This window comes from Castor canadensis, chromosome 12, assembly GCF_047511655.1.
Source record: "Castor canadensis chromosome 12, mCasCan1.hap1v2, whole genome shotgun sequence".
Lineage (NCBI taxonomy): Eukaryota > Metazoa > Chordata > Mammalia > Rodentia > Castoridae > Castor > Castor canadensis.
This window is the reverse complement of record NC_133397.1, coordinates 37,700,264-37,724,279: the sequence shown is the minus strand read 5'-3', so window position 1 is coordinate 37,724,279 and position 24,016 is coordinate 37,700,264. Positions and strand designations below refer to the sequence as shown.

At 35.8% G+C, this 24,016-nt stretch overlaps 1 protein-coding gene across 1 annotated transcript in view; it reads left to right on the top strand.

Moving 5' to 3' along the window:
- Lrpprc (leucine rich pentatricopeptide repeat containing) overlaps positions 1–23,304 on the top strand; it is a 99,123-nt gene extending 75,819 nt beyond the window's left edge. The window contains exons 30-38 of the mRNA XM_020185683.2: positions 1,959–2,085; positions 8,488–8,576; positions 11,642–11,843; positions 13,908–14,047; positions 14,147–14,262; positions 16,681–16,755; positions 18,798–18,882; positions 20,875–21,017; positions 21,728–23,304. Of these exons, the coding sequence (XP_020041272.1) occupies positions 1,959–2,085; positions 8,488–8,576; positions 11,642–11,843; positions 13,908–14,047; positions 14,147–14,262; positions 16,681–16,755; positions 18,798–18,882; positions 20,875–21,017; positions 21,728–21,784 (1,034 nt within the window). The 3' untranslated portion in view covers positions 21,785–23,304. The remainder of the gene's footprint in view (positions 1–1,958; positions 2,086–8,487; positions 8,577–11,641; positions 11,844–13,907; positions 14,048–14,146; positions 14,263–16,680; positions 16,756–18,797; positions 18,883–20,874; positions 21,018–21,727) is intronic.
- Positions 23,305–24,016: the final 712 nt, after the last annotated feature.

Genomic DNA, 24,016 nt, shown 5'->3' with positions numbered 1-24,016 from the left:
AGTTCTTAAAGTTGTATTGTGCTTGATATCAGAAATAAACCCACAGTGAATGGGTTTTGTACATTACAATGCTAATTTATTTTTAAAAAGGCAACTAGTGGAGAATAATAAACACTACCATCACAATTTGAGAAAACAGATAATAAGATTCTCTAGGTTTAGTTTGTTAATTTTAAATATGCAGATAGTACTTATGTATCCTCATTGAACAACTAGTGAATTATTGTATGACATTACACCTTCATTTTTTAGCCCCCTTTAAAAGGAAAACGTAGGGACTGGGATATGGTGAGTGGTAGAGCGCTTGCCTAACCTAGCATGCACCAGCCTTGGGTTCAATTCCTAGCACTGCATACACACACGCACACGCACACCAAAAAACAAAAAAGAGGGCAAGGAAAAAAAAACCTACTTCATTTTCATATAGGTATGGATATAGAAATACACACACACATATTAATATTATGTACTGAGTGATAGATTCTTTTGCAGTCATTATTGCATAGCTTGTTTTTAAACTATTTAGCAGAGCTGTGCTGCCTCATTAATAAGTAAATGAAACTGCTCTAAAGTTTGTGATGGATTGATACTGGTATAAATTAAGAGATGACTTGATTTTCTCCCATCTCAGAAGTAAAGTACATCAAATAGACTAGGTGTGTGATGGGAAATAATCAGTAAATACTAATAGAATTCCTTCATGCTTATCTGTGTGTTTTATTTTCTACTTTTTGCTAGTGCCCTGGAACATACTGGCATTCACCAACAAAAATCTCATTCAGGGCACTTGGTAATTTCACAACTCACAGGAATTATTCTTTGGAAGGCTTATTTAAAATCTAATTAGCTAGTACCATTGATGCTTTCACTTGCCCAAACTGTTCTCCTTAACTAAGGTGCAAATATAAATATTGTCCTACTTTTTCTCTTTATATCTCCCAGTTTAAATTGAAGGATAAATTGGTTTTTGATGTTACCACTTCAGTTTAGTTGTATAATGCAAACTTCCCTAACGTATACATGCAAGCCTAACAATTTTTGCCTGTTCACAAACCTATAAAGTAGCATAGAATGTTCTTCTGAACATTAATGTCATGTCCATTCCTAGTTACAGATTCTGCTTTTCTTTACATTGAGCCTTATATATGATAGTTCAGTTATGCACTATCTCTATTGTGTTGTGTTTATACACAGAAGAGAGTGGATTGTAGTTTCAATTGGCTGTTTATAGCCAGGCAATTGTATTTCAGAAAAGTAAGTGACTGAAAAGTGTAGTTACTTCTCTTTTGGTAACATCTTTTCATTCACTGACAGTTATTGTGAACAAGTGAAATAAAACTGTTAATCAGTCAAACAAATGTTGCCTAGTTTACTTGTTAGATATCTGTATATTTGAAAATTGTATGTTTTTGTATAAGTCCTGTCGTAGCCAAATAATTTGATCTCCTAATTTTAGAATTATAGGCTATATTCACTTTAATGCTATTGTGCTGAAATGTTAACCATTGTAACCACCCACTTATAGATTAAAGATAGCTTTAAAATGAATCTTTTGCTCCCCTCAATCTAAATTATACCTGTGGTTTATTTGGACTTTAACACACATTTTGAAACTAGTGTCCTCTTTTTAATAAAATCAGAAGAGCTGCTTCACATTTTTATTGGCATGAACATAATTTATTGACTTAAGAAAGCTAGTATGAAAAATAATTTTTAAAGGAAACCCTTCTTGGTACAATCCATTTTGATGAAATAGTAGTTTCCTCTACTATAACTTGTCTTTAAAAGATCTCCTTGCTCAGTCAGTGTGTATCTCTGTACAATAGTAATGGTAAAGTGAGTTCTTGTTTTGAAAAACAAAATATATGGGTTTAAGGGTTTGGTTTGGGTTTTTCTTCCTTTTTTGTTATTTCAGAATAATAGCTTCTCGTTTTTTTGTTTTTTTTTTTCTCTCATAGATGTGTATAATACTTTCCTGAGAGCCCAAAAGCAAAATACCGTGTTTAGCAGTGAAACTTACAATATTCTTATAAGATTTCTGTTGTCAAAGGATGATTTTACGCAAGCAATGGAAGTGAAAGATTTGTAAGTATTAGTTCATTTGTTAAAACTTACAGTTTAAAAAATATTGGCTATTAGAAATTGTTTAATTTGTTGTAGTGGCAACTGCTCGATTAGCTTAAAACTACGCATAAAAATCATAGGAAAGGTTAACTAATTTTATGGGCTGGTTTAACCTATAAAATATTTAACTTCCTAGTCCTAATCAAGATAGTACATTTTATTTACTTTATATACCCTCAATTCATGTTAGATATCCATGTATAGAAAAGTAATTTTGATTATATTCTATCTTTTATTCACCAACTAGATCCATGTACTTTTTGTGGTGGGAGCATCTTCATAGAATCCAGTCATCAAGGACTTTACACCTAGACTAGGGTTCGAATCTTGGAGGCACTGTGATGTTAGGGAAAACTGCCTGCCATCTTGGAGCCTCAGCTTTTTTCTGTGTGATGAGTACATGACATTAAATATTTTAAAAATATCTTGGGGATACTGAAGGGGATTGTAAGGTAGAAAAACACAGGTACCCAACACATTTCCTATGCTTTCTCTTTTGTTCTTTCTTGATTTTTGGCTTGGTTTTAGTTTGTTTGTTTGGTTTGGTATTTTTAAGACAAGAGTCTGGCCTCAAACTCATGGTTCTCCTGCCTCAGCCTCCTTTGTGCTGAGATTATAGGTATATTCCACCTTGCCTAGCTTAGTTTTTGGATTTAAAAAAAAAATGTTTGGAGGTCTGGATGGGGGGAACTCAAATGGTAAAGTACCTGCCTAGCAGGCATGAGACCCTCAGTTCTAACCCCAGTCCAGCCAAAAAAAATCTGCTTGGTGGTGGTGGTAGCAGTGGTTTTTATCTCTTGGGCTAATCCCCTAGATTAAAAAACATTGCTAATCGAAAGTTTAAAAAAAGGTTTTTTTATTGATGTGTCAGGTAACCTGTCTCTCTCTGTTGTCTTATCCCCAAGTTGCTGTCTTAAAAACCTGAGTTATTAATCAAAAATGTCCTAGAAACGAGAGGTTCTTTGTCACTTGATTTGCACATAGACATGCCCTGTTGGTGGGTCAACGGCTTTCTTTTCTTTTTTGTTCCCTTTTATTTTATTTGTGTGTTTTTGTATGGTGCTAGGATTGAACCTAGGGCCTTGTCCTAACTGTTTTAAAGGTGGGAAGTAGTATATAATTGGGGTTTTGATTTGCATTTGTCTAATTCAACAGCTGTATTTTCAGTGGAAAAGGTCAACCTTTTCCTAATATTCTGTGGATTCTGAAATAATCAGTCTCAAACTTTTTAAGTCACAGGACTTTTAGAATATTAGAGTCTTGACTAGAAAGTAGGTACATGCCATCCTTTCAAGTCACTAGAAAGTACTTGTGTTATTAAACTCACTCATCATAGGGCCATACTTATCTTTTGTGTTCTAGTGTGTTTCAAAAGTGTGTCATGTATGACTGTATTAGTCTATAAGCAAATATGTATGTAGTCTTGAATCACTTGTAAGTCTTCCCACAGTCAAATTAGGACTGCTGAGGTGTTTAATGTCTTCTCTGTCTCATGTACATTTAGTCAGTTGCTCATTAAATTACATACCTCTAGAAATATTCTACATACCCTCAATCATTGTCTTGGAAAATTTTACATTAAACAGCATCCTGTCGACGAACCACTGAAGTCTAGGGTATGGATTATTTTTTTAATTACTTTTTAGAAAATTAGTATGACATTCTTACCCCATAATAATCAAATGTGTTATGAAAGAATAGTGATTTGGAAAAACAAGGAGGCAAAAAAGAAGAGGAGAATTTTGTGTTGAGAATTAGATACAATTAAGTGAAGAGATAGTAGAAGATAAACTTATCAAAGAAAAAAAATACTGAAGGTTGGTCACAAAGACCTGGAATACTTCCCACAAGGACATTTTCACATTATTTTGCCAAGTGTAGGAAGTCACACCTGTAATACTAACTACTCAGGAGGCGGAAGTAGGGAGACAAAGATAAAGGGGATCGCCATCTAGTTCAGCCTTGATAAACAGTGAGACCCTATTTGAAAATACCTAAAGCAAAAGAGGTTGGGGGCATTTTACAAGTGGCACAGTGCCTGCCTAGCAAGTACAAAGCCCTGAGTTCAAAACCCAATATAGGGGGCAAAAATTTAGTCTTCATTTGAATTGGGCTTGTTCTCCAGTCTGGTGGGGGTCTACGGAATGTGCATTTTACTAAGCATACCAGGTGATTCAAGAATCATCCTTAGTGGTGAATTGTACTAACTTGTTACATGTATTATATAGAGCATACTCAAAAAGTAGAAAATGTTCCTAGGGCATGGTTGAAAGCTGAATGTTTCAATGTCTCCCTGCATTCTAGAGTGTTAATGCAGTGCTTGTGCCTCTCATTGAAGTCTGCTAACCAAGCGTAGTTTTCAAAGTGTAATTGCAGACATGCTGTGACTCATGTTATCTATTTAGTGGGACAAAATCAGCATTTTTAAAAAATGAAGTAGAGTGGAAAATATCAAAGCACTTTAGCTTTGATCCCATTTTGTGAAATGTTGATTCCAGTTAAATGTGAAGGTCTCTGTATGTGTGCTGGGATGTAGTATAAAATGTCACTTCTTTCTATAGTCCTACAATGGATCTTGACCTAACAAGTTTGAGAGATGCTGATCTAGAAGATTTTTATAAGCATGGCCCTTCTATTTTTCTTCTGTATCCACAACATGTAAAATTCAGGTTTATCATCTTTTCTTCTCTCTAGGTTTTTATGAAGCTTTTTTGAGGTATGATTGACATATTTTAAAATACACATTTAATGTATACATCTCAATGAGTTTGGGGGATAAGTATACACCCACGAAACTATCAAGGCTGTAAACATATCCATCATCCCAACTTCTTCATTATGTTAGTGTGTGTGTAAGAACCCTGATGGTCTACCCTTTAGTATATAATACACTATTAACTGTAGGCTCTGTGCTATATAGGGCCCCAGACTTGTCTTGCATAACAGACTTTATACCATTTAATCCCATTTCCGTTCCTTATAGTCCCTGGAAACCACCATTCTACTCTGCTTCTGAGTTTGACTTTTTAGATTCCACCTATAAGTGAGACATTCTTTACTTGAGAGCTCTTTTATTTTGCCTATGTTATCCTACCAGAATTATTCTATAGCTGCCTTCTCCACATAGCTGCATGGTCCCAAAAGAATCCACGATCCAACCTAAGATCAACCTGAGAAGAATCTACATGTCCTTTCCACTGAGAAAATAAAATGTGTTTAACTATGAAGAATTATAGCTTTGATTAAACCTATGTTGAGTACTTTTGAAAATAACCCTGGATAGGCAATCCAGAGGTGCAAATTTTTATCTAACAAATTATGTTACTGCAGATATGTCACATAATTTCTCTGGATTCATTTCCTAGTTCATTGCCAATATTAGTATGGGTCATGTCTTCCCCTTCCAGCTCTGTATCAGTGATCAGAGTAAAAAATGGATTGTTACATTTTTATAGGCAACTTTATTGTAAGAGTGACTGTATGAGCTCCTCCTGTAGCCAGAGTCGACCCTCCTAGTATTACTGTGGCACTTTTAACTCCATGAGCAGCGGTATGTTGTTTTAATTATCTGTAACAATGCCAATTATTCAGTCTTAAGAACATAATACAAAAATACCATCTTTACTTTTATTATACCTTTGCTGTCTTTAAGGTATTAGATACATTTGATTTCTAATGAGATTTCTTTATTTCTTTAGTTTTATTAACAAGTTCACTTAGCTTTGTTAACAAGTAATGAAAGTTTAAAGATAACAGTTACAGCTGCCTTGAAATTTTTTATTTGTTTTTTGTGATAGGGTTTTACTCTGTAGCTGAAGCTGGCCTTGAACTCATGATCCTCTTGCCTAAACCTGCCAAGTGCTGTGATTATAGGTGTGAGCCACCATGCCTGACAGGAAAATTTTTAAAGAAGCCAACTTTCTTTCATTTTTAGTTTCCTCATGTTTCAAAGTTAAAATTTTACTTACAGTGAATTGTTTCAGGAGAGACAAACTGCTAATTCAAAGAACAGTAAGGGATATAAATAAATTGTTTTAAATCTCTGATAATATTAAATAATATTCTTGGTGATTTTGGAAATCATTTAAAAACAGCCCTGCTTTATCTCTTGAGTGGCACTTCATTTTCTCTGGTCCTTACTAAAGGCTTCCTGTTTCATTCTGTCTAGAAATAATGCCAAATCTTCACTGATGGCTTTTTATTGGATTGGCCAGTTTTTCTTATCTGAAGTAATATAAATTATAATCACTGAATTAATGTCCTGTGTGTTTGTTACATAAGCACAATCCATAGTCCATTCATTGCTCTGAAATGCTAATGTGGACCTTTACCTGCAATATGGTCTTTGGTTAAAAAAAGTTAATGTAAAATAAGTTCATTTTAAGTTGGAATAGTTAGTACCCTCTCCTTCTTTCTTTATTTGTTTTTTGGGCAGTTTAACAATTAAAAGGTTGGAAATTCTGTCCTGCCCAAACCAGCAGCTACTAACTTTATGTGACTATTTAAATTGTTTCAAGTTAAATAGATTATATTGTTTTTGTTCTCTTTCATAGTACCATTTGGCCACATGCAACTAGTGGCTACCCTATTGGACAGCACAGATAAAAACTATTCCCTTCATCACAGAAAGTTCAGGTTGATCGCTGTGGACAAAATAAAAACTAGCAGTCAAAAGTTCATTTCTTTTATTGTATTGAATTGTTACAACACAAAGATCTTTGTCAGTAACTTTTTGTACTTTCTCTCCTTTTGCCAGGTTGAAATACATTTTTGTGGTGATTGGTCAGTTTGTATATACATTATGTAATAGATCTAGGAGTTTTTTTCTATTTGATGTTTAACTCCACTTTTTTTTATAAGTTTTTTTTCTTTATTCATGTATTCATATGTGCATACATTGTTTTTATCTCCACTTTCATTTTTATAATAAATGGGCAACTTCTTGAGGAAGGGAAAGATTAGTGAAAAATCATGTATTTTGAGTTTTCAAAAAGTTTTGTAGTTTATACTTGTCAGTGAAGAGATTTCTTACCTATTGGTTTTAGAATTTTAGGTAATCAGGGAAATATGCTGTAGTACATAGAAATATATTGGTCTGAGAAGTGAGCTTTTAATAATATCTCATTTTTATTTAATCATGCTACTGATAGAAACAGCAAATCTTTTATTTTATGCAATTTATAGTCTCATGCATGAGTTGTTGACTTAAGAGCTTTAGACATGTGAGATAAAGGGAGAAAAGTCAAACTGGGCAGTGAGTACTTTGGTGGGATTACGAGGATTGGTCAGTGGAATAAGAAAATCCTGTGTCTAGGGACTGCAGGGGTGAACCTTAGAGGCTGAAAGTAGTCGACTGAGAGGACTGGCACACAGTGGTGGTGTTGGAGAATTTCCTTGGGATTGAGGAGAATAATTTAGCAGTGGCCCTCCTGCTCTCACAATTTGTTTAGTTTATTTGGCAAGCTGTGTGGGGGCTGGAAGCAAGGTCACCCTTGAGCTCCATAAGGCAAATGGCAGTGATTACTTTTGCTTCTTGTGACCTGTGAAGATTTCCTAATCAGAAGGTGAACCCAGGGGCATTAAGGATGCTGCAGGTGCATCACAAGAGATGCACAAACGGTGCAGCAGACACATCATGCCCCTTAGGTCTTAGGTTTATTTGCCTTGTTTTGTTTAAATCCTTAAGGTTAAGTTAAGTAAAGCCTATTTTGCTCTTGAGTTTTATAAAGTTGGGGGTTTTGTTTCAATTGTAAGACTGGGACAGAATTGTTACGTGAATTTTTTAATTCAATGTAAGAATAGTTTTGGTTCTGCAATATGTTTAAAAGCTTTAAGAACTGCATGTATCTAGATGACAGAAATTTTAAAATTAATCAACCAAATGATACGGTGTTGGTTAGTAATCTGCATTAGTTTATATCTAAAATACACAGTGCTGAAAATAAGTGTTCATTTTTGTTGCTGGAAGAATAGTTTTACATTTTATAATTACAGTGAATATAGAAAAAAAGAGGAAAAAGTATCCAGCTTCGGATACAGCTGAACAATGCAGGGCATGCAGTTATTTTAGTCATCTAATATGTCACCATTCAAGAATCTGAACCGATTGTTTAAAAAAAAATCTTGTACTTTGTTTCTTTTGTTGCTCATTTCCAACTTTGTCATCTGTCAGAATGCAAAAAAAAAATTATCCTTCTATAACCATTGACAGGATAACACAAAAGCTGTCTCCAGGTCGATATTTTGCAGCAATATTTTTAACATACGAACAGTAGTTTTTATAATTTCACCTTGGTGCTCAACCATTTATTATCGTATCAGAAGCATGTCAGTAATTCCTTTCTAAATGTCTGCTTCTTTTAGCGCTGAGACCCACATCAAGGGCTTCACACTGAACGATGCTGCCAACAGCCTCCTCATCATAACGCAAGTTAGGCGGGATTATTTGAAAGGTATGTCACAATGCTTGACCTTTACGTCACATTAATGCCTCTGCAGATTTTTCTTGTAACGCCCTTCGAATACTTGGATAAAGGAGTCCATTTAGCAAATTACCTGCTTATCAAGAGCCTTTTGTGGTAGCTGAGAGACGTAAATTACTGTACATGCATTTATAATACAGCTTGAATATGAATGTACTTGTCATTTGACCACTTAGTCCAGTTTCCATTCCATTTAACACAAGATGGGTTTTCTTAAGATGAATCACAGCTCTTCAGACATGCAAAATTTGTGTTCCAGAGCGGGAGAAAGTACAGGCTTTCAAGTGCGTTAAAATTCACAGCACAAGTCATTTTGCTTTGGAAATTAACATACTTTCGAGCATCGGAAACAATTCCCAGCAGTTGTTTCTTGCACATTGTGTTGGTTGTGTGTGAGATAGCAAATGAGTTAAATTGAGTGTTAAATGTGTGGGATTGTGCACCAAATGATTATAATATTGATTTTTAAAACTTAATCTAATACTTTTTTAATAGTTCATAATACCAACAGCAATAAAATACGGTATTGTTTGAAGTTTAGGATTTTTAAATGAATGTTAAGAGGGCAACACCAGGAAGATGTGAAGATGACTTTGGGAAGAGTTGGGATGGGGGCCAGGGGTTTGGTGAAGGCTGTTCAGGGGTTTCAGGGGGGCAGATTTGGATCTGGAGATATTACGAATAACCTCTCAGTGGCAACAGTGATGACTCTTAAATTTAGGTACCTAACTTGTCACATTGAGTTTTAGGTTTAAATTTTATTCAGTAACGCCAGTTTTGCTAATACAACAAAATCCACTTAGGAGGTCTTGAAGGTTGGAAAGTAAAGCTCTTTAACTGTAAATGTGTTACTTGGTTTCTTCCACAGTCAGTAATAATAGTGTTGTTCCTCATTTGGATATTTATAAAATAATTTCACATTTCTTGAGAGAAAGTTGTTATCTAATTCTGCAGCTTTAGTATTGCTTGTAATACCTAAGCATACTGGCTATTAGCCATCTCCCTAATTGATTAGGGCTGAATATGTAAGTGGTGATTTCTCCTTTGCAAAATTTCCACCTCAGTGTTCCACAGGCAGGACTCGCCAACTAAACAGTCTTTTTGGACCCCCTTGTGTGGTATAGTAGAGCTTGTTCTTAAAACCTTCAATGCTTTTCTTTTATTCCAATAGAAAAGACTTTGTCAAGTTTGTTTTTCATGTGGAAATGATAAATGATTTTAAGACACTGAAAAATAAAACTTGTTCCCCATTTAAATTTTAAGCTTATTGTAAATAACTTGTTCTTCTATAGGTAATTAAGAGCAAAACATTTTCTAATTTTAACTTCAGGGGTCCTTTTTGGGCTAAATTTGACTTAAGTTTAACTTGACTTGTAGCCTTACTTGTTTGTTAGGTTCCCTATAACAACTACAAGAGAAAGAGGATATAATTTCTCATCTATTCTTAGCTCAATGGAGGGTCTGTAAGCCTGTTGTTCCCTACCCCACCCTCACTGCCCAAGTTTCACCACAGGCTAACTTCTTGTTGGAGTAGAGTGCACACACCAGTGAGGACAGCAGTCTCACTTTAGATATCCTATTTTTATTTCCCTGTGCCCCTGGGATGACAAGCTTGTACCACTATGCCTAGTTGTCAGTTAAAATGGGGTCTCTTGAACTTTTTGCCCACTCTGGCCTCCAACTGAGATCTTTCCCAACTGAGATCCTCCTCATACCACCTCCTAAGTAGCTAGGATTACAGGTTTGAGCTACTGTGCCTGGCCTTTGATTTTTTGTTGTTAGATTTTGATCCACTGGTAAGAAATATTCCCTAGCTAATATTATACTTAGGTACTAAGAATACTTGAGCTTAATTATCTGTGTATAACCACCAGTTCATAAGACATTATCAAGCTGGTTTTCTGTAGATTATATTTTTAGATAGTATAAAAACATTTTTGTTTTCTTATGTGCGTATGTATTTATAAAATTTTATTGAGTATGCTTTTTAAACTACTTATTTGCCCTTTTGCCTATTTGAGACTCAACTCAATAGATTATTTTATAGATTTGGAATTATGGTAGTTTACTCAGTAGTGAATAATTACTAAATTCATGTTTTTTACTGCGTATTCATTTGTTTTTGGCAGCACTAGGGCTTGAACTCAGGGCTTTATATTTGCTGTGCAGCCACTCTTAGTGCTCAAGCCACTCCACCGGCACTGTATTATTTTTAATAGACTGAGAGTTAGTTTTGTCTAGGGACATTACTTTAATTGCTGTGAAATTTTCTTTGGTAATGGTAGTAGTGATTGTGCTATTACTGAGTTCCCTCCCATCTATTACCTTATTTGTTTATCCATAATCAAGTACTTATAGTTGTGAATCTTTAAATAGCCAAACAAAACACTATTGGCTATACCCATAAGAATTGGATGAACTTTATTTTTTTTGAAAACTGAATACAAGAAAATCTGAAAGATACCTAATCATTAAAATAAAATTCATTTCCGTTAGTGTGAAAGTTAAATGCTATAGTTTGGCTCCTTCTGTGTTACGAATACAGTTTGAACCAGAGGATATTTTGAAGAAAATCTTTGAGATATTAAGTTTTGATAATCATGTAATTGAGTTAATAAGAAGTAGCAAAGTATGAATGTAGGTAGAACTTACATATTTTTGGAAGCTCTTTAAATTTTTTAAAATCTCCTTATTTATATTTCTGAATTTGTTAACTTCCTTGAAATTAACCATGAAATATTACTACTGAATGAAACTCAGATTGTGAGTAATACTTGTGTTATTTTCTTTTTGGCGGGAGTGGGGAAGAGGGAATAGTATAATATTTATATTCTCTGAGATGTAAAGAAGAAATGTCAAATAAGACATTTTAAAAAGATTTCTCATAAAGTATTTATTTTCTGTATTCTCAAATAAATTATTCATAGCTTTTTGCATATAGCCATGTGATGCTTATATTTAAAAGCTGATTTTCAAAATGCATTAAAGTCAATATGGATCACATATGAAAACTACCCTCTACTCCTCTATTTTAGCGGCCCTAACAACTCTACAAACAGCCTTGGATTTGGAGCAGATTCCTTCTAGGCTATCTGTGACCCGCCTTATCCAGGCTTTTGCCTTGAAGGGTGACGTCCAAAGCATAGAAGCCATTCAGAAGATGGTGAATGGACTTGATTTAATTGGACTCTCAAGAATGGTTTTCATCAACAACATCGCTTTGGCACAAATAAAGAAGTGAGTGTTTTCAAGCTTTCCAAATGAGCAGTATCTCACATACCACCTTTAAAATTTTCCTAGGCCTTTGCAAACCATGTCATTTGTAGAGGAAATCTCAATGCTGATTATTCCCTATTAGGAGGAGTTATATCTGAAAATGTAGTTTTATCTTTAAATCTTAAGGATAAACATTTATAAAATTCATAAAATTTAGCTCCACTGTTGCTACGTTTTCTCATTATGTTACAGTGCATATTATATGCATGTATTTATGTGTGTGAAATACGTATTGTGTCTTTACATGCACTGTATACATACATGTACGTATGTGTGCCAGACCTCATATTGTCAAAACACTTCCTTACAAACGTGAAAACAAATTCATTTCTTTGTCAGCAAGACCTGAGAGTGACACTCCCCTAGCATGTTGTGGAGCAAAGCACCCCACAAGCTTATAAAAAGTTTCTGGACTGGGGCTGTAGCTCAGAGCAGGTGCTTAGCATGCACAAGGCCCTGGGTTTTGTCCCCAGAGCTTAAAAAAAAAAAGCACTTTGAAAAGGGCTGGTGGCATGGCTGAAGTGGTAGAACGCCTGCCTCTGAGTTCAAATTCCAGTACCACAAAAAAAAAAAACATTTCCGTAATTCCCCGCCTCCATACACATACATACCCACACAGTATTAAACTTCATTCTCTTACCCCTGACTAAATTCTTTGTTGACAGTCACCACTGTAGAAGTACATATTGACTTGACTTCTTACTATCCTCACTAGCAAAGTACTTTGCTTAAATTAAAGGCTCATATCTTAGGGCTGGGTGTGATGGTGTAATACTCAGTACCTGAGAAGCTGAGGCAGGAGGCCAACCTGGGCTACATAGCAAGAAGAGAAAAAAATGTTTCTTAGGTATAATTATGGAATTGGCACTCTTAATGACATTGGGAGGAAATACTCTCTAATACTTAACTTTACGAACATTCATTGATACGCGATATTAAAATACAATATTTGTTTGGGGAGATTTTTTTTGCCTATTTCTTTAAGCAGAAAAATGGTTGTGGGTTTTTGTTGTTGTTTTACCCTTTAAAACTATTTCTCCAAATAGAACTTCACACATTCCCTTTAATGAGAAAATGTGATTTCTCATTAAATGAGAAAATATGGTTGGTTTTTTTATTTGTTATGTTTTTTTGTGACCCTGGGGTTAGAATTTAAGGCCTCACTTTTGCCCTGGATGAGTTTGTTTTTTTCTTAAGTTACAATATAAATACAGTTTATATCATGTGGAAAACATTTTATTCATTATTAAATCTATAAGAAAAATGTTATAAATTCATTTTTATTTGGAGAGTTCTCATTTTCAGTGTAATAATTTCAACATAAAATTGTTTAGCTTTGGAGTGCCATATCATAACTAGAGTTACAGTTATAGATTACCTTAATTAAAAAGATATTATGAAGATAATTTTCTTCATAATTTGTTTAATAAGGCCATGAAATTAATTTTTTTCAATGTAGTGTGAAGATACTTCTGAGAATTTTAGTATTAAGTATTTTCCAAATGTATAGTACCAAACAAAAAGAATTTATATGAATATGGGTTCGAAATATGAAAATACACTTTTTGAATATATTATCAACATTTTTAAAGTCACAAAACGTTATATATTATCTTTGTCTTGTAATGACCACTATGGAATTATAAAACCAAAATTATAGCATTTAGCAAGTTTTCATTTTACACCAGGGAGCTGCAAATTCAAATTAAATATTTAAGATAAGGTTATCCTGATTAATTCTTATCTATAGTTTGATCATGTCTTAAGAAGAGTTTGCAAATAAGCAACTATTTCAACTACCACAACGTAAAACAAGCAAGTGCACAGCACTCAGCACTCAGCGATGGCATTTGCTACCTAAATGTGATTGTCTAGTTTTTTTTAATCAGATTACTGTAAATATATTTCCTTTTTCCCTGAAGTATTTTTTTGAATGGATCTAAAAGTAAGTTCTCATACTAAAGCTGGTTCAATACTAATACAGAAGCAAATATTTCTTTCTAACTTACTTTGCTTTCTTTATAGTGATAAGATAGATGTTGCTATAGAAAACATCGAAAATATGCTTACTTCAGAAAATCAAACCATAGAACCTCAGTACTTTGGCTTGGCATATTTATTCAGAAAAGTAATAGAGGAACAGATGGAACCAGCAGTGGAAAAGTGTAAGTTGGTTGTTTCTAGTAAAGAACAACACGCACATTTTCTGTCTGACAAAACCACAGTTTGAATGAAAGATTTTTTCTTACCTGTTATTTTTCCAGTAAGCATCATGGCAGAGAGATTGGCCAACCAGTTTGCAGTTTACAAACCTGTCACTGATCTTTTCCTTCAGCTTGTGGATTCGGGCAAGGTGGATGATGCTAGAGCTCTTCTACAGGTAATGGAGCAGTGGGGCTTATGTCTTAAGAGAAGTAAACCAAGAAATGACTAGACAGGAGTATGTGGAGGAATATGGAAATTGAGCACTGTAAGGCTAGAACACTTCGATTCAAACATGAGTTGAGGTTGTGTGACAAAGAACAAGATTGTAGGTTGTAGGTTGCTGGATTTAAAGATGAAATGTCCTTATAATTAAGGGGCTGTGGGTGGGGAAAGCGAGTTTTGCTGAAATGATTTAAAGACAAATGTTTCTGTGCAAATAATGTAAAACAACAATTCCTTTGATTTCCTATTTTAATTTCTCCAGTGCTCTAAATAGTGTGTATCACCATGGCAACACAGTTTGCAAACAGAAAGTAGGAAATGTTTGCTTTTCAAGTACAGCTTCTCACTTGAATACCAAACCTTCTCAGTGCCTCATTCAAGGTTTATTAAGAGTTGAATTTGCTTCCTATTCACTTATGTGTCATAGACACATTAAATGACAAATGCAGGTCTCTGTGGCCCACACTCTCAGTTAAATTAGCAATCTTCAGGGAAAGAGACAACTGCATTCATGCCATTCTAGCAGCACTAAATATAAAGCTGCGCCAAGTGCAACAGAGCGGCGGCTGATGGAGCTGCCACTGGCAGTGTACACAAACAGGCACCGCTGGGGAGCCCCTTCCCAGCAGGTGGCAGTCAAACAGTCACCGTGATCCCGCCAACGGCTGTGTTTGTGTAGACTCCCTGTGTCAAATTGAGGCCTGGGACCAATTTCTGATAGTAAATAGTATTATATTCACTTACATTTCCACCAGCTGTGCGATATCAAAAGAAGGAGATAGGGAATGTAAAACTGTACCCATTTGCTTGAGCTCCAGTTTTGATCCTTCAAGTTCATCTAGTTTGACGGCAAAACCCAAGCCATTTTTAAAAGGAATACCTGAAAATTTTTCTCTAGACTAACAGTTGTATTTAAAAATGCTATTGGTTGCAAGGTTTTTACTTTTATTTTTCTGGACAGGGAAGAATCTCAGTGAATTGGGAATTTTTTATTTTTTGGTTCATTTACTTTTTTTCTCCTATCTATTTATTTGGTAAAGAAAAGGCAACTTGTGATAGGTAGGGATGTGAAGAATTTTTGCATTGTTTTATCCTTCGTGTTAAGTTTTATCTTGAGAGGAATATACTCTTAACGCTTTATCTTCATGTGTACATATCTAAACACCCAGGAATATAAGTATATAAATGCCCTGTCATACATGTGATGGTGTTCATATAACTTTCACACATTGGTTTGATAGTTCTCTAGAAAGTGGCACTTGGTACTTATTTTGAGCCACTGGTCTTTCTAGAGAGGACCATGGCCAGCACCTGGGACAGGAGTCAGCAGGGCTGGGCCAGCTGTCCTCAGAGTTGGTCTAGCCTTAGGGTCCTCGCCAATCAGGTCTTGGAGAGACAGCTGAGTGTATTGGTGCAACATCAGCAGTCTTTTCACTTACGTACTTTCGGTAGACCGAGGTTCTAGATGATAAGCCCTTACTTATCCTTTACCTGCTTGTCAAGCTGTAGAACGTTATTCTTAGTTTAGTGAAGACACTTTATTCACAGATGTTGAAAACATCGGCTTATAATATTAATGTTCTGTGTGTCCCCAAAAGTTCTTTTTATACTATTCATTTTAGTATTGACAGTGTTTTAAAGCTTTGAAAGAGCAATGTGCTTTTAGAAACTTAAGAGAATGACATCTATGATGAGTGTACACTAAAATATTGTCTTCCTATATTTGATTTGACTGTAGCATCTGAGATTGGATAGACACTTGATTTATCTGGTCTGTCACATAAACTTTTTTTTGAGTTTAACTTTTGTCTCTTTCTCAAGCACTGGCTGTCTGTTGCAATGAAAGCCTTTTATAAAATAGAGAGATTGAAATCAGTCCTTTTGTATGCATAAGTGTAGGTAATTATACTTTAAAGAGAACTTGCTTTGTACATTTTAATTTTTATAAAGAAACGAGCAGTTATCTCCCTGACACCTTATTAAATGTATAATTAACCTTATGATCCCTGGCTCACTTGTGAATGCTTGGCAGTATAATTGGAGAGGAATAGTGTTTCTTTTTTTCCTCTTTCCTTGCAGTCCTAAACCTTGTTCTGTGGTTGTTGAAGCATTAGTTTAATTTTTCCCTTTTCTTTTTAAACAAACTTTATACTTGCAACACTAAGGACTACATTTTACCAGAACTTGGTATAGCTTGCATATTTCCTTTATTTCTTACCTTAAAAAAGTGATCACTGTTAGGCCTTCCTGTATTATTTGCTTCTGTATTGATATGCTACTGTATTATTGTGAACTTTCTTAATTGAAAATATTCACCTTGATCTGATTGTTTATCAAAAACTTTACTTACTGATAATGTTTTAATTTTTAGAGATGTGGTGCAATTGCCGAACAAACCTCAATCTTGTCATTGTTCTGTATTAGGAGTTCTCACAGACCAGGAAAGGTACAGTGCTGTACTTATTATCATGCTCTGTGGTTTAACATGGAGCTTATTGGTTTAGGAACTTATCTAAAACTGCAATAGAGCCTGAAAACTTTGCCTGTTACAGCTTACTCTTTTAGGATGCTGATACAGACTCAGTCTTGGCTCCTTAGTTGTACTGGAAATGCCAAACAAGTTCATGTAGTGAATTCTCTGTGAATGTAGCTGTGCCTTGAGAGCCATTTAACATGGAAGGTAAATCATGTTGCTTAGGTCAGCTTGGTGCATTTGATGATGCAGAAGTACTGCAAGGGAGTCTGAACACAGCAGGGTGTCTGTCTCCTAGCCACTGGCTGCTTCTGACCATTATCAGGCAAATGAGCCATTTGGCTTTAAAATTGGTATGGTTTCTCAAAATAATGTTCTCATTGGCACAGTCTTACTTTATTTATATTGTAAAAGGGGAATGTGTGTATGTACAGAACCAAGTCCTATTTTTAATGTTTTTTGTTTTTGTTGATGTTCTGTTGCTGTTTTGTTTGGTGCTAGGGATTGAATTCTAGGCCTTGCACATGCTAGGTGAGTACTCTATCGCTGAGGTACATCCTCACCCCTGTTTTTGATGTTTACTAAAAAAGAATAAAAGCATAGTTCAAAATTTTTGTTTAGTTCTGATTTTCCTTTTTTTTCAAGCACCAGGAACTCCATTCTTAGTTTATTTGAGTACTTGACGAAGTTTCAAACTGAGTACCAGATGTTTCACTTAGAACTAGGGACCTCCTTTTCCTTAATTTCCATATGCTTTCCCAATCTGTAAACATTTCCTTTTCTTAATTTACCTAATTACACTTTTTAATCTCAGAATCATGTATTTATGTACAACAAACAACTTTAAGAAAATGCCCCCGTTTTTTTTTTTTCCTTTCAAAGAACCTCCTTCACATTTTAAAAATTTTATGATTAGTAAGTATGGAGTCTGGTGGTGTAGCTCATGGGAAAATGCATGCTTAGTGCCACAACAACAACAAAAAAAGTAAGAATTTTAAAAACACTTGTGGGACTGTGCCAAATTCCTACTGCTTTGCTCAGGAGATGGGACAGGAAGTATAGAACATTTCTCCCAGAAGACTTAAATAGAAGATGTCTAGGAAAGATGCAGTCTAGTTAGGCTTGACCGAATAAACATTCTAAAAAGAGAGCTCAGATTTTTAAACAGGGTTTTACAATGTTCTATTTTTTTGACAGACTAGTTAAACCAGAGTAACCTCTGGTAAGGTAGGAACAGGGCATAAATGTATGTCAGAGTCATTTTTGATTCATTGAACAATGTTAGAGCGTGCCTGTAAGTACCCAGTGGTAATTCATTGGAGTGGGGCAGTTCTGGATTCTCCACAGGGGTCTCCACATCCTCCAAGCAATCAAGTAAAATTTCCCGTGAGACCCTGCAAATGTTCTTTCTGTTCCAAATAGGGGAACTTCAGAATGTTAGGCTAAATTCTTCACATTTCACCAAAAAGCATTTCACCTAAAAATACAGCCCTTATCTCTTCTACCCTTGGGATCTTGTAGCTTTTTGGTATGATTACCCATTGAAAAAGAAGCAATCTTTATGTATTTAAAAATATTATACCGAGATAACATTAGGTATATAGATATTTTAAAAGGTACTCATAGAAATGTACATGGAGTTCCATTAATTTTTCGTTATGATAGTTTCATACATGTATATAACACACTGACGAGGCTTTTTTTTTTTTTTTTTTTGTGGTACTGGGGTTTGAACTCAGGGCTTCATGCTTGCTAGGCAGGCTGTCTACCACTTGAGCCACTCCACCAGCCCTTCCATTAACTTTTGAAAAATGCTGGTTTGTTTTGTCTGTAAATTATTTAGTTGACATCAAATGTTGAGATAAGATACACAGAAAGAAAAACAGTCTTTTAAATGAAATAAGCAGTTTTGTTATAATTATTATCAAGGTTTTGTGATATAATATTAATATATCAATGATTTATATCGCTGTTTTTTGAGTTTGTGGCAATGTTCCCTATATTTAATTTCCTAGGCACCGATTCTGAAGTCTTTGTTGGACTTGATTCCTGAATTAAGTGAAAAGGATCAAGCATACAATTCCATCATGAAAAGCTATGGTAATAAGTTTAATTTTTCCATATTATTCAAGCAACTTAAATATTTGTAGTATAGTCAGCTAAGTCTTCAGCTCAAAGACAGTAATCCTAAATATCAGATAATTACTAATGGTGTAATTATTAATTACAAATTATTTGTAATTACTAATTACAAGTAATTCACTTGGCTCTAGAATATTTTTAAACTACAAGGCACTGGTGGCTCACACCTATAATCCTAGCTAGTTGGGAGGCTGAGATGGGGTGGACTGAGGTTTAAGGCAGCGCAGGGAAATAGTTTGCTGGGCTCCACCTCCAAAATAACCAGGGTAAAATGAGCTGGAGGTGTGACTCAGGTGGTAGAGCACCTGCTTTGCAAGTATGAGGCCATGAGTTCAAACTCCAGTACCACCAAAAAAAAAAGTAAGGAAAATGTATAGTGTCTGTGACACCAGCTTCTGAGATGACTGTAATGATTCTTGCTTTTTGGTACTCACTCCTATGTGTGGCCTCCTCCCATACTGAATGTGTAACCATACAGATATTATAGACATGATGTTTTGGGATTTGGGGGCTAGTTCATAGATGATGTCATGATTTCTGCCTGGTAATTTTTCCTTCTGGGGGAAGCCAGCTGCTATCTTCTAAAAACGCTCAAGCAATCCCATATCAGTAAGGAATTGAGTCTACCCACCAACAGCCACCTCTAACTTGCTAGAATGTGAATAAACCTCCTTGGACACTCTGGCTCCACTCTTTGGGTGACCAGAGTCCTGCCAATATCTTGATTATAACTTCATGAAAGACCTTGAGCCAGAATCATTCAACTAAGCCCCTCCTGAATTTGTGACCCACCAAAACCTCATAAATGCTTATTTAAAAAAAGAAATATATAAAAGTATTCATAACTTTAACATTAAAAATACCACTGAGTTATTCAGAGGAGCCCAGGTATGTTGAGCAGGTTCCTGGGCCTGAAAGACAGTATGATGTAGATAAATATTTGAGACTATCACTTGGCCTTGCCTTCTTGCTCCTTCAGTAACCCCTCCATCTTTCTACCTGCTTCTTTTTACTAAACAGTAACCCAAGATTTACCTCAAATCCTATTTGAAATTCCAGTCTTTTAACTAGTTTATTCCCTCATTGCCACATTTGAAAAGGAACCATCTAAAGTTTCCTCACTAATCCAGATAGCATTTCTAAATTGTGGTCACATTTCCATCTGCCACCCACTGATTTGTTCACTCGAGGCATGAGCAAATAAAGAGTTATTCAACAATCAGAATTAGTAAATTGGTTCTTCACTTTCATACTCTTGTAAGGGGAACATGCTGTATTTCAAAATCACAAACCTCCTCAAATTTCCAGTAACTAAATAACATGAAATAATGGCAAACACATAAAACATTTATATTTTATTACTAAATTAGATAGAAAGTAGAGAAAGAGAAGGTGCTAAAGTTTTCTAAACATCTTAGAAAAGCTGGAGCCTGAGCCCTTGATAATAGCAAGGAAAAGATTCAGGCCCCCTGAAAGGAGTAGAGATTTACAGAGGGGAAGCTGACCTGAGCTAAATTTAGACCATGTAAGAACTGGTGAGTCATTTCCCCTCTATCCTGTTGGAGGAGGCTCAGATTGATCACTGCCCTTCTCACATCCTAGTAGACTGTAATTGAGAACTTGAGTTTATGGTCATTTTAACTATCATTATCATAGCTCTTCAAAATAATGTAATAATAGAAATGCCTGGTACTGTTAGTATTATTCTAAAGGCTTTAAATATAGCCATATGTGTCTCCTTCATGGTGAGTGATACTGAATGAAGGGTGTGGAGAAGGAGTGGGAAGTCTATAGCTTCTGGTGTGGCTTCCTGCTGAAGACATTCATTTATTTATTTGCCATGGGTTAAAGAGATCTAGGGGTCACTGAGCAACAAAGTGTTCCCATAAAAGGATAAGATAGTTCATCTTTACCTACTACTAATAGCTTTTTCTTCTTTAACATGGTCAGGCTTGGACAAAGATGTGGCATCTGCTAAGGCACTGTATGAACATTTGACTGCAAAGAACACAAAATTGAATGACCTGTTTCTAAAGCGTTATGCATTTTTGCTGAGGAATGCTGGAGAACCTGTCCCTTTCACTGAACCCCCTGTGAGTATTTCTTAATTAAGGGGAGAAAATGCCTCCAGATTTACTTGTGCTTCATAAGAATGTTTTTTAAAAAAATAAAATAAGTTGAATACTTAATTACATGAGGATTAATTCTTTGAAGAGCCCCCAGGGTGGGCTTGAGGGACTGAGCCTTGTGGCTGAGGCAGCACAGGCCCTCTGGGGCCGAGGTTTAAATGCAAGGTCTGTCCCAGTCCTGCTTAGAGGTGAGCCTGTCATGTGTCCTTGAACAGGCCCACTTGAGGTGGGACTTAATGGGCCAGTATTTCAGTAGCCAAACACATTATGTCACTGTTAGTTACAGTAATTTTAAATAAGATGGTTTTTATTTCTTCATCTAGGAAATTTGGTTTTCTTTCATAAGAAAAATCAAATACGAAAATTTCGTGTTATTGTATCATTGAACTGAAAGTCATTACACTGTTTTCATTTCAAGCACTTCAGCTTGCCATGCCCAGGTGCAAATAACTGCATCCATAGGCTCCTAGTGCCAGCTTTAACTCAGAACTTGAGATCCTTGTACTTGACTTTTCACAAGACAGAAGGAATGTCAAAGCTTAATGCGTGGGTGAGCCGTGGGCTCAGTAGGCTAGGCTACCAGTTTGCACTGCTTTGCAGTTTTAAGGTTTTACACCATCACCTCTTACTGGTAACTTTATCTGTAACATCTTTCTTTTTTTTCCTCCTTTCAGGAAAGCTTTGAATTTTATGTAAAGCAGCTAAAAGAGTCAAAGGAAGACCCTTCATGAAATAAGCAAGCACTATAGTTTTCTGTGTATTTGTGAACCTGTGTCTAATTGTTATTTTTAAGATGTATTTGAGATGAAAAAATTAAATAAATAAATAAAAACTACTTTTGTTTATGTATTTTTTAATTTGTAAACTGCAGTGTTCAACACTGTATTGACAGAAACTGTGTTCTCTGTCACTGGGTCTTGCTGGGGTTTTGTCAGTGACCTAAATCTATAGCATCTTCTTTAAGGCTCCTAATGCATGAGGCTGCAGTTTTTCAGGGATATTTTCTCATTTGGCCCTTCAGTTCTCCCAGTATTTAATTTGTTTTTTTATAGGAATGTTATTTCTTTATTAAGACTTGCTTATTATATTGTTTATTTGAAAATTTTTGGAGCTGTATATCAAATGATGCAGAATGAACTTCCTAATGCTTAGCGTTTCTCATATGTGAAAATGCTGGCACCAAGGCCATCAAATCCAGCATTTATCATTTTCCAGTGAGAAGCAGACCCAAAGTGGCCTCCCCTTGGTCAGGGTGCTGTTTGCCTCAGCACACTTTCCCTTCTATCACAGTGGTGTCTGGGAGCCTCAGTTCATAGAAGCCTCTAAAATTGAGTCTTAGTTATGACTTTTCATGAAGCAGAGCAATGCACTTCCTTTCATTTTGGTTTCAGGGTTTTGTTAGTACAAATTACACCCTCAACAGGAGACCTTGGCTTGGGGCAGTACATGTATGTTCCTCCTGCTGTGTGTGCTATTGACCTTCTGTCTTGTGGGACCAGCCTCTTGCATCCAGTACCTGCCTGCAGAAGGCCGATGGAGGGAAGCCAAGAGGTGTCATCATGGATAAACCATGCTTCCACTTTAACTGTGGTTGGTGGAATTAGACCTAAGGAAGCAGGAGGTGGACAATGCTGAGGCCCACCTACAGAACATGGCAGTGCTTGCTTTTGTGCACTGGCTGCATACAGGACTTGCATATGTAGTCTTGCTACTGTCTGGTTTGCCAGGAGCCTCACTCTTGTGCACCTGCCTACACTGACTCCAAAGTAGGCCTTAGTTTTTGCAGTCATTCCAGCCCAAATTAATTGAACTATTTTCATTGATGTTCATTAAGATATATCTCTAAGGTGAGATAACCCTTGCACATACAGACTTGGAAGTCATCTTTGGGGAAACAAAGTATAACCTCATTTGCACAAAGTAAGATAATATGGGGGTAGTTAATGAGGGACTATTTAGTCAAATACCTTTAGCACTGTATTGATTTGAATGTAAATGTAAGTATGTAAAGTGTGATAATTGCATATTCTAGGTGGCCTGATAAGTGCTTTCTAAATATCTAATAGCATCATTAAATAGTGCTACTGAGTTACAGCAGCTCATTTTGATTATAAGCAAACAACTAATTCTAAAAAGAAAACGTGTAAACTTTTGGCAAGTACAGTGTTTTGTATATAGTTCTGTTTTCATGTATTGGAACTCAATATAATTTAAATGAGGACTGCTTTCAATAAAGTGAATACCATGTCTATGTGAGCTGCTTTTTTGTCACTCAGAACTTTATAGATGGCTGGGATCCCTCCACTACGCACACAAGGTCTTAAGCACCTTCACCTTTCTCAGGTGGCCACTATCAGCATCACCTCTGTGACTTCCTTGTCCTCTCATTTCAACCACCATTTAACTGTTCCCGCTCCAGAGCTCCCACAGTTGTGTCAGCAGAGCATGCCTCCGATAGATTACTTCCAAACAGATTGTAAACTCTCAAGACTACCTGTTGGTTTCATGGTCTGAGTGTCCCCAGATCTCACACAATCCTGGCTTCAGACTACAATAAATTGTGTTGTCTATAATGGGTTCTGTGACTTCTTTATGGTTAACACTACACTGGGCACTAAGCTCCCACTATTATATCCGGCACCCTTTTGCCTGATTTTTGTGGTGAGAAAACAAACACCAAAGTGAATTTGCCCAGAATTGCAGCATGGCTAGGGCTCAAAGTTGTGTTCTTCCTGTCAGAATACAAAGCTGAGGCGATCCAGCTTAAAGTCAGTTAAAAGTCAAATTGGAATCTAGACTGTAAGGAGATTCTATAAAAATCAAAACACCTTTCATATTAATGCAGGTGTTCCCTCCTCCAATGATAAGAATATTTTCTCCCACTTAGCCCAATACTCAGTGCCTGGCATAATCATCAAGTTTTCCAGTAAATTATTAAGCAAGCTTTATTTTGCAAATTATTC